Here is an 11096-nt window from a genome sequence, read left to right on the forward strand (position 1 = left end):
ACCTCTCTGACCCCCCCAGATCCCCTGGTCCCCCTCAGGCTCCCTTCAGTTCTCTCTGGCTCCCCTTAACATCCTTGGTCTCTCTGAAGTCCCCTGGCTGCTCCCCAAGTCCTCAGTCCCCCTCAAATCCTCCTGGTTCCTCTCAGAACCCCTGGTTCTCATCAAGTGCCCTTGGCTCCCCTCAGTACCCGGCACACCTCAGCTTCCCCTGGGTCCCCTGAGAGCCCCTCAAATCCCCTCAAATCCCCCTGGGTTCCCTGAGAGCCCCTCAAATCCCCCTGGCTCCCCTCAGAGCTCCTCAAATCCCCCTGGCTCCCCTCAAATCCCCCTGGCTCCCCTCAGAGCCCCTCAAATCCCCCTGTGTCCCCTCAATACCCGGGCTCCTCTCAAATCCCCTCGTCTCCTCTCAAATCCCCCCAGCATCTTTAAATCTCCGGGTCCCCATAACGTCCCGGCTCCCTTCAAGCCCCTCGGCTCCTCTCAGCCCGCAGTTCCCCTCAGCCCCCGGCCCGTGGAAGCCCTGGGGTGGGAGGGCTGATGAGGGAAGGGGAGTCGCCGCCGGGCCGGGCTCTCCGGCGGGCGCTGCCAGCGGGCGGAGGGCGGGCGGGAGCAGCGGGCCGGGCCCCGCTATTTGTACGGGAGCGGGGCCGAGCCCGCCCCAGTGCCCGCCGCTGCCCGCACCATGCCGGGGCTCCGAGCCTCACCGCCCGCCTTCCTGCTGCTCCTCGCCTTCGTCTTTCCCGGTGGCAGTCCCGCTCCTGCCGTGCAGCAGCTGGAGCCCGGCAGCCGCTCGGCCCTGACGGCGGCGGGGGTGGCCCTGCAGTACCACAACTTCCAGGCGGGATCCCTCGGCGGGCTCAGGACGCTCAGGCAGGTCCGCAAGGCTACGCTGAAGGTGAGCGGGGAGCCGGCGGGGTGTCCAGGGACGCTGGGAAAGTGTAATTAACAGTAATTATTACATTAGTGTTGCTATATATAAGTGAGTTTAGCGCGTTCCCTCCCACGCTGGGCAGCGGGCGCCTTCCCGCGTCCCTCCAGAGCCGCTGCCCCATCCTCAGGGACACCCGGGTGTCCTCAGGGACCGCTGTCCATCTCTGCCTTCCTCGGGGACATCCAGGTGTCCTCAGGGACCGCTGTCCATCTCTGCCTTCCTCGGGGACATCCAGGTGTCCTCAGGGACCGCTGTCCATCTGTGCCTTCCTCAGGGACACCCGGGTGTCCTCAGGGACCGCTGTCCCAAAGTCTCTCGTGGGACCCCAGGCTCTCCTCAGGAGTTGCTGTCCCGCATCCTTCCCTCATACCATGAGCTTCAGCTAAAGGCGATGCAGTTCCCACCAGAAAACACACCTTCATCTTCCAAAAATCTCGTCGAATTGAGGTGACAGAACAGGACAGGAGTCCCAGAGAGGAGCAGCTACGGGGACAGAGCCTTCTCGTCATGGGGAGCTTGCCGGGGATGCTCGAGGTGGTGCTCGGGGTACAGTCCTTCTCCTCCTCCAGGTCTGGGGTTTTTTTTACAGCTTATTCAGTTTCTGAAAGTACAGGATCAGGCAAAAACTTCTGGGGAATGTTTGTCCCGGGCTGTAGATCCTGGAAGGAATGCATCACCTTCCTGGAGAGCCGAGGGATGGGATTTAAATCCAGCCCTGTGCTCCCGCTGCTGGGCAGCTCCTGAGAGCAAGGGCTGCTTGTTCTGCCTTCCCAGAACAACAAATTCTGGATCCTGGATTCTGCTGGGCAGCTCCTGAGAGCAAGGGCTGCTTGTTCTGCCTTCCCAGAACAACAAATTCTGGATCCTGGATTCTGCTGGGCAGCTCCTGAGAGCAAGGGCTGCTTGTTCTCCCTTCCCAGTCTGAGGTGCCAAAGGCAGCGTTGGATTCCACTGGATCCTTTCCAGGATCTGGAGATCTTCCATCACTCGTCCTGTACAACTCCTAAAACTGAGTCAGAGGGTGTAGTGTTAAATCCCTCCCGTTCAAAAAAGATATTCCAAACCAGCCAGAAATCTTTCAGATGCACTAATTAATGCAGCCCTTGTATTACAGAGATCACTGGGTGCTGAGCATGGACACACACTCCTGGGATATTTAAGTTTTCCTGTGAAATTGCTACAAACACCTATGACAGGAATTCTCTGTGTTATTTTATGCTCTCCAAAAGCACACGCTCTCCTTCTGTATTTCCTGGGCACTTTGCATATGTCTACATGTAAATATTTCCATATATAAACACCTGTGCCCGCCTGAAGAATAAGTAAATATTTGTGGGGAGGGAAAGGGGTTTTTCCACACTCTATCAGCCACCTGCCTCCTGATACAGGAAGGGAAATAATTGCCTCATTATAGAGAAGTGAAATTGTTCCTTATTTCCTCACAGTGTGCTGTAGGAGCTCCCTGGAATCACTTTCTGCAGTTTATTTCCCTTTTTTTTTTTTTTTTTTTTTTTGCACACTCTGTGAAAACAAGAGGAGAAATGCACTAAAAGTGGGCACTTCCTTCTTTCCTGTCCTCCCCTGGAAAAAAATGAAAAGAATTTCCTGGAAGGAATTTGTTGTATTTCGTGAAGGCAAGAGGCAGAAATGTTTGGATTGGTGGTTTTTTGGGGTTTTTTTTAGGGTTGTCTGGTTTTTAATTATTTTTGAAAGTGAGCTAATTTCCTATTGGTTACTCTATTAGTGGATTTTGTAAAATCAGGATAATTTTAAAATGAAATTTAATAACGAGCATTGTAATTTAATAGTAACTTTATTAGCCCACGAGCTGGTGAAACTGATAATTGGAAACAGGACTGGGAACTCTCTTAGAGGAGAAAAATCTTTCAAGTTCAGGTAAAATGAGATTTTCTTTCCTGTCAACAAAATACCAAACCTGGAATAATCCTTACCTTGCTGTTGGATGCAGATATTTTTGTTGTCCCTTCTTTTCTCTTGAGTGAGGAGCTTCTAGGAAACAGCAGCTCCTGGAGTTGTTGTTCTACACTTTAAAATACACTTTTGATAATAAAGCATTAGTTTTTGCCAGCTGAAGATCCCAGAATTTAAAGGGAAGCTTTTGGGAGCAATTCCCCATCCCAAACTGTCCTGGAAATCCTAATTCAAGAGCAGGGGAAAGGGAGGAGCCAAGTGACCTCGTGCAACATTTGCTTAAATTGGACTAGAAAATCCAATTTTCACATATCCAGGTGGACATTTCACAGCCTCACCTGGACACAAACAGTGCAACACCACAGCTCTGCTCCCTAATATTAGAAGCCAATTAAAAATGTTCTATTAATTTCCAACAGTCAGAGCCCCATGTTTGGTGGGAAAGGCAGAATCTGTGGCAGGGGCAGCTGTGACTCCTTTTCCCAGCTTCTCCCTGCTCAGTGATCCAGGCAAAAACTGATCCCAGGGGAAAAATCCTGCTGGGAAAACAGAGGGGAAGAGATGGGAACCTCCTCAGGGCGTGGGGAGAGAGGAATCCTCCCTTTCCGTGCCCATGGGGAGTGAGGGAAGTGGAAACTGATGGAAACCGATTGGAAACTGACTGGAAACTGCTTCCTTGGGGACCTGCAGTGAAGCTGCTCTGAAATTGCTCTTTTGATCTTCCCAGGACTAAAAATCTGTCAGGAAAGTTGCAGTACTTTGGAGCCCAGAAGTAAAAGAATCCCGTGACCCAGATATTGAATGGAAAAATGAATTACTCACTTGTTTTCTGCTCTTTTTGGACACTTTTATCTTTGGCTGCTTCCCTGGGGCTTGCCAGACATCTGCTCAGCTCACACTCTGGGATTGGGTAATGGCATTTTGGGATGAGAGTGGGAAAAATAGTGGAAATTAAAGTTTTCCTTCGGGACTACAAAGACTATTGTACAATTATTTCATGTCAAATGGAGCTTCTCCCTTCTCCCTGGTGAGCTCAGGAAGCCTCAGGTGTTCACACCAGACTAAGTATTTGTTTTAGCTGTGTAGCATCATTTGAAAGCTGTCTAGGCAGCAGTAGTAGGGTGGTAGTACCTACTAGCAGTACTATGGGGGAGTTCTTGCAAATCAGGAGGGAATCTCTGCTTCAAAACCCAGAATTCTGTGCTCTTTTAAAAGTCCTGCTGACTATTTCAGCTTCTCTCACCTGCAGGATTGATGACATACAGGAGTAATCCTGGGTCACTGCAAAAACCCCCAAATTTAATCAGATTAGGGGTGTTGTAAACCATAGCAGTAACATATTTTGGGTGGCTTTACAACAGTTAGAATCTTAGACTTCAATGTGGTTATTGCACAAGTTGAGGCCCTTTGAAACTTAATTTCATTGCATCCTGCATTTCAAAGTCAGTTTTCACTACTCTGCCCATGTCCCACTGTCACTTTGAGGATGATACTTGAGGCAGTACACAAAAAGGGCAGAAGGGGAGAAGGAGGATGCAGAGAAGAAATAAATTATCAAAAGATCTGAGCTCATCCTCTCTGTTTCCTGCATCTCTTTCATGGGGAGATCTGGCTCCACACTGGACTTGCCTCATCCCAAAGCTCCAGGAGGAGATTTTATAAAAATAGAGTGACTAAAGCAATTTTTTACCTGTATTTTGCAGCTATGAGTAGGTACCACAGGCAGGTGCTGAGCTGAGGATCTGCTGTGGATATGAAACTCCTCTCACCTTAAACCATTAAAAATTTCCTGGGAAAAGTGTGCTGGGAACAGGAAGGCTCAGGGTTAGATAAATAACACACAAAAGTTTGTTTTGGGCCCTGCAAACTGCCAGAATTTTACTTAAACACCAAGAAAGACTGAAAATCAGTGATGTTGCACTCAAAACCAGGGAATTTTAGAAGGGACCTTCCCTCCTCAGAGCTCCTTGCAGCACAGAAGGATTTAATTCCACTGCTGTCTCCCTCTTCTCTCTTCCAGAACATCCCAGAGTCTGGCCACAAGTATTACCTGCAGTTCAGCACTCGGGACTACAGGACTGGGGTGAGTTCCTGCTCCTCCTCCTCCTCCTCACCCTGGGCATTAAATCAACTCCAGCAGCTCCAGACCAGGCACATTTGTGTCCTAAATGGATCTGCCACCATGGAAAGACCTTTCTGCTCCTCCCTGCCTTTGCCCTGAGGCTCACCTGAGTCATCATCAGGCCTCAATCCCGAATTCTTGCTCGGGTCATTGAGGCAGCCAAAGGCCTGAGTGGAACAGTGCAGTGGCCCAAGCTTGGGGACAGTGGGACAGTGTGGGCCCCCTACCCTTTCCTGCTCCCCATTCCTGCACCCCATTCCCCCTCCCTGCTCCCCATTCCTCATCCCTGCTCCCCATTCCCCCTCCCTGCTCCCCATTCCTCATCCCTGCTCCCCATTCCTCATCCCTGCTCCCCATTCCCCCTCCCTGCTCCCCATTCCTCATCCCTGCTCCCCATTCCTCATCCCTGCTCCCCATTCCTCATCCCTGCTCCCCATTCCTCATCCCTGCTCCCCATTCCCCCTCCCTGCTCCCTGCTCCCCATTCCCCCCCTGCTCCCCATTCCCCCCCCCCTGCTCCCCATTCCTCATCCCTGCTCCCCATTCCTCATCCCTGCTCCCCATTCCCCCCCCCTGCTCCCCATTCCCCCTCCCTGCTCCCCATTCCTCATCCCTGCTCCCCATTCCCCCTCCCTGCTCCCCATTCCCCTTCCCTGCTCCCCATTCCCCCTCCCTGCTCCCCATTCCCCCTCCCTGCACCCCATTCCCCTTCCCTGCTCCCCATTCCTCATCCCTGCTCCCCATTCCCCCTCCCTGCTCCCCATTCCCCCTCCCTGCTCCCCATTCCCCCTCCCTGCTCCCCATTCCTCATCCCTGCTCCCCATTCCTCATCCCTGCTCCCCATTCCTCATCCCTGCTCCCCATTCCCCCTCCCTGCTCCCCATTCCCCCTCCCTGCTCCCCATTCCCCCTCCCTGCTCCCCATTCCTCATCCCTGCTCCCCATTCCTCATCCCTGCTCCCCATTCCCCCTCCCTGCTCCCCATTCCTCATCCCTGCTCCCCATTCCCCCTCCCTGCTCCCCATTCCTCATCCCTGCTCCCCATTCCCCCTCCCTGCTCCCTGTTCCCCTGCTGTCCACACCCCAAAATTGGAATCAGTTGACAGCTCCATGTTCTTTCCAATTCCACCCCCCTCCTCCATTCTCTCTGTCCCAGCTGTCAGCAGCATTTTCCTGTCCTCTTCCTTCACACACATTTTGTGGAATTCAGATGATTTTCAGAACTTACTGTGAAGCCTTAGATTATTTTTGTTTCAAGGCTGGCACAATGAAAGTCCCTGTTATCAATTAATGTTGTTTCTTGAGCTCTCACAAACATATTTCCAAGATGACTTAGAGCATTGTCATGCCCTGAAAGCAGGACAAGCATTAATTAAAACCTTCTGTTAAATCCCTTTAGCCTTGCGGTTTTAACCTCTTTCCTGGAAAAAAAGGAAAATAAAATCCTTCTTGTCACTTTCCTAACCCCTGAACAGCTTCATACAAAGAGTGAGTTGCTGGTAAATAAAATCTTGATTAAAATAACAGTTTTAAGCTCTCCCTTGACAGGAAGATGCTGGGAACTGCCTGGCTACAGTGCTGTATCCAAAGAAAAAGTCTCCTCCTGTTGTCAACATCAAGTGCTCCCACACCAAAGAGAAGAAGGAAATCCAGGAAGAGGACAACAGAATTTACCAAATGATCAGGCACCAAAGCAAACCAATAACTGGAAACAACATTCCAGGTATATTCCTCCAAATACCCACCTGTATTTCATTTGATCTCAAAGGGCATGAAGGACACAAGCATTCGAGAAGGAAACACGTTACTGACAGCAGCACCCTGAGCCCATCCTGCTGTCAAAGCAACCCCAACTCCCCAGGGATTTCTGGGAGAACAAAGCCCCTCTGGATTTACCACTGGCACTCAGCACCATCCTGTGAGGGTGGTTTGGGTTTAAAAGCAGCTCCACAGAACTTTGAAGTCAGTGCAGATTGTCCTCCAGGAATAACAAGTGCCCAAACCCACACACCTCCCCAGCTGTGGCTGGAAATCCACTGAGGATGACCAACACAATTTTTCCATCCTGGAAAAATCCCATCTTTTCTCCCAGCTAGGTAAGGACTCCCATCATTGTGGGGCTTTGGGTGTCTCACCTCATCCTGGGGATCCCTCTGTTGGCAGTGTCAGCTCTGCCACACTTTAGACTTCCCTGGAGCTGCCGGTTTAGCATCATTCCCATCCCTGTGACACATCAGAGGGAAGAGCCCCATCCAGGAATGGTGCTGTGCCAGGCAAAACTGCTCTGAGCGTCATCATTTTTCTGCTGCCCAGCCAGAATTAATATTATTTTCTCTTTCTCCTCGCCCTGCAGACAGCTATGGCCACATTGAGCCTGCCCTGGAGCCAGTGTGGGCTCTGGCTGTGGCTGGCAGCAGCTCCATCATGTGGCAGAAGTCCACGGAGACCTTCAGATACTCCCTGGCACAAGTGAAGTCCGTGAGGCAGTGGGTGAGTGTGGCAGGGGCAGCACAGAGCCCTGATCTCAGGGGATTCCCCAAATCCCAGGGCCTGCTCCTCACCAGCAGCTCCACCTCAGCACCAGCGCTTTGTCCAGGTTTGGCTGGGAGAATTCTCCTTACCTGGATCTGCAGGAGTGGCTCCTGCAGGTGCTGAGAGCCCCACAGCAGAGCCCAGCACCCTCTGCCCCCTCACACCTGACACCTGCAGCATCCCTGCAGCGCATCCCTGCAGCGCATTCCTGCAGCACACCCTGCAGCACACCCTGCAGCACATCATCCCTGCAGCACATCCCTGCAGCACATCCATCCTGCAGCGCATCCTGCAGCACATCCCTGCAGCGCATCCCTGCAGCACACCCTGCAGCACACCCTGCAGCACATCCTGCAGCACATCCCTGCAGCACATCCCTGCAGCACATCCTGCAGCACACCCCTGCAGCACATTCCTGCAGCACACCCTGCAGCACATCATCCCTGCAGCACATCCATCCTGCAGCGCATCCCTGCAGCACATCCCTGCAGCGCATCACTGCAGCACACCCTGCAGCACATCCCTGCAGCACACCCTGCAGCACACCCTGCAGCACATCCTGCAGCACATCCTGCAGGATACTCCCTGCAGCACACCCTGCAGCACATCCCTGCAGCACATCCCTGCAGCACACCCTGCAGCACACCCTGCAGCACATCCTGCAGCACATCCTGCAGCACATCCCTGCAGCACACCCTGCAGCACATCCTGCAGCACATCCCTGCAGCACATCCCTGCACCACCCTGCAGCACACCCTGCAGCACATCCCTGCAGCACACCCTGCAGCACACCCTGCAGCACATCCTGCAGCACATCCCTGCAGCACACCCTGCAGCACACCCTGCAGCACACCCTGCAGCGCATCCCTGCAGCGCATCCCTGCAGCGCATTCCTGCAGCACACCCTGCAGCACATCATCCCTGCAGCACATCCATCCTGCAGCGCATCCTGCAGCACACCCTGCAGCACACCCCTGCAGCACATCACTGCAGCACATCACTGCAGCACATCCCTGCAGCGCATCCCTGCAGCACACCCTGCAGCACACCCTGCAGCACATCCTGCAGCACACCCTGCAGCACACCCTGCAGCACATCCCTGCATCATCCCTGCAGCACACCCCTGCAGCACACCCTGCAGCACATCATCCCTGCAGCACATCCAGAGCCCTCTGGAGCCAGTTTGGCTCCTCAGCTGTTCAGCATCTCTCTGAAGGAGGGGTTCACGTAATTCTCACATTTAACTGAGGGTTAAATTCAATTGATTCACACCTGGTTTCAGTGCAGACAGCTCTTGGTGCCTTCAAACATTCCGTGCAGGAAGTGCTCCTAATTCCATCTTTCCACCAGGAAAACCCATCTCACTCCAGCCAGGAACCACAGCCATGGGGCCCTGCTCACCTTCCCTGAGCTCCAGTAAATCTCAGCAGATGTTACATTTTAATATAAACCTGTGTTCCTGATAATTCTTTTCTTTTTTACACCTGCCCAGATCAGGAAAGATGATTTTATTGAGTTTGACTACACTGTGCTACTGCACGAAATCCCAACCCAGGTAAGGAATTGCTTGTGAACAGCCCCTCCTGTCAGCAGGAGATGAACTGCATCAAGGTGATGAAATCTGTTTAAATCCCTTCTCCAGGAAATCATCTCCTGTCACATGCGCCTGATGTGGCTCCCTGGGCACCCTCTGAAAGTGAAACATTTCTGTGGTTCCGAGAGCCGCGGGCTGGACGAGGGATCCGGGGCAGAATCTGGATCAGCTGCTGGGCCTTTGGCTGAAAAGGGACCAAAGTTTTAAGTGAAATCTTCAGTTCTGTGGAGATGGATCCAACCAGACCTGGAGCTGGGATCATCCTTCCATGTGAGTCAGTCAATGGCAGTGGTTTCACTGATCTGTTCTCTGCCAAAATTAATTCTTCTCACTTCTTCAACTGCAATTCAAGTTCTGCAGCTCTGCCTGAACCCTCTGCTACTCCATATATTCACAGATGAACATACAGCAGTTGATTTGATGTCATTAATTAACTGTTACTCAAGAGTTTGTAAACAAAATTAATATATTTGGATAAAAATAATGAGCAAAGTGTTAATCTGTCACTAAGAGAGATCTGCTTACTAATTTTTTGTCATGTTTTGGGCTAGAATGATGCTGATTTTTAACTCACATCTCCAATAAACCAAATGCCATCACTCAGGGTCGAGGCTGGGTTTTCTTTCTGTTGCTGTGGAGCCCAAAATTCCATCTTCTCTGTCACCTCAAACCCAAACACACCTGCAGAGCCAGGGAGGCTCCTTGTGGCTGAATCCCCGTGTTTGGGAACAGCTCCTGTGTTATTCCTGCCGTGTCCTGTCCCACCACAAAGTCCTGGCTTTGTCCTTTGCCACCAAATTCTCCAGCAGATCCATCACTGTCCCACCTCTGCTCACTGGGATTGTGCCAAACTGTCCCAAACTCACCTTTTTTCCCCGTTAGCCAGGTTTGTGGCAGGATAAATGCAATCCTTCCCAGGAACACCACATTCCTGAGGAACAGGGGCTCTGGGGTGGCTGCTCTGTTTAACTTGGGGTGGTTTTCACAATCCTTGACCTGCCACTGGGAACAGCAATTCAAGGATTCACACAACAGCTTTCCCTGGATGTTTTTAGGTTGGGTGATGCCAGCTTCCCAAATCCCAGCATTTTACACAAGTCTGATTTCCTGACTGAAGCTTTTTCCCTCAGCACCCAATAAACTCAGGGAAGCAGCATTCCACACCCTCCTGGTGCTTTCTTTGCTGCTGGCAGAACATTTCTCATCATCAGAAATGTGAAATCAGGGAGCGAAATTTCAACATTCCTTAAAGAAGCTGATGATTTAAAATATTTTTTTGGAATTAAGCCAAGAAAAATAGGATGGATTTGGCACTTTGGGGCTGTGCTTTTGTCTCCTCACCTTGTTTCTGCCACTGCTCTGCAGGGCTGGGATAGAGGATCAGGCACTTGCCAGGTACCAGGCTGGTGGAACTGGCTGCTCACAAACTCACAGCAGCTAAGGAGCTCCATAGGAACTTCTGGAGAAGCAGCAAAGCTGTTGGAATTCTACAGCAAAGTCTCCCCCAGCTGCTTTTAGGCCAAGGTTTCAGCCTAAAACCTCAAATCATACAGCAAAATTCTTGGGGTTTGTTTCTTTTCCAGGTTTGTGGAGAACCAGCACATCTGGCAGAACTCATCAGCCAGGAATTCACATCACAACTGGTCTATACAATAATATAAACCCCATAAATAGAAATCCCATCAATAAATAAACCTCAGAGACACAGATATAACCCCCAGAAATACAAATATAACCCCCAGAAATACAGATTAAATCATACCCATACATATTCCCATGAAATCATACCCTGTTTCTTGTCCTGTGTTCACACTGCTTTTTCAGACAACTCCAAATTTTGGGAAAAGTGCTACATTTGCTTGTTTTAGAAAACTTCCAAATGTCTGAGAACCTGCAGGGCTTTTCTGGAAATGAATTCCAGCTGAGCATTCCCAAAAACAAAGCCATGGATGTGTGGGAATCTTGGATTAGTCCCAAGGCAGCACCA

The 11096-nt window shown here is 51.3% G+C and overlaps 1 protein-coding gene across 1 annotated transcript; it reads left to right on the plus strand.

Moving 5' to 3' along the window:
- Positions 1 to 580: 580 nt before the first annotated feature.
- On the plus strand, positions 581 to 9712 carry LOC131581702 (ovocalyxin-32-like). The gene is made up of 6 exons (XM_058844263.1): positions 581 to 895; positions 4884 to 4946; positions 6532 to 6706; positions 7337 to 7473; positions 9008 to 9070; positions 9158 to 9712. Exons 1-6 carry the CDS (start codon positions 683 to 685, stop codon positions 9314 to 9316), a joined length of 810 nt encoding a protein of 269 aa, XP_058700246.1. The 5' UTR covers positions 581 to 682; the 3' UTR covers positions 9317 to 9712.
- The last annotated feature ends 1384 nt before the right edge of the window (positions 9713 to 11096 follow it).

The sequence above is a fragment of the Poecile atricapillus genome, chromosome 8 (assembly GCF_030490865.1).
Source record: "Poecile atricapillus isolate bPoeAtr1 chromosome 8, bPoeAtr1.hap1, whole genome shotgun sequence".
Classification (NCBI taxonomy): domain Eukaryota; kingdom Metazoa; phylum Chordata; class Aves; order Passeriformes; family Paridae; genus Poecile; species Poecile atricapillus.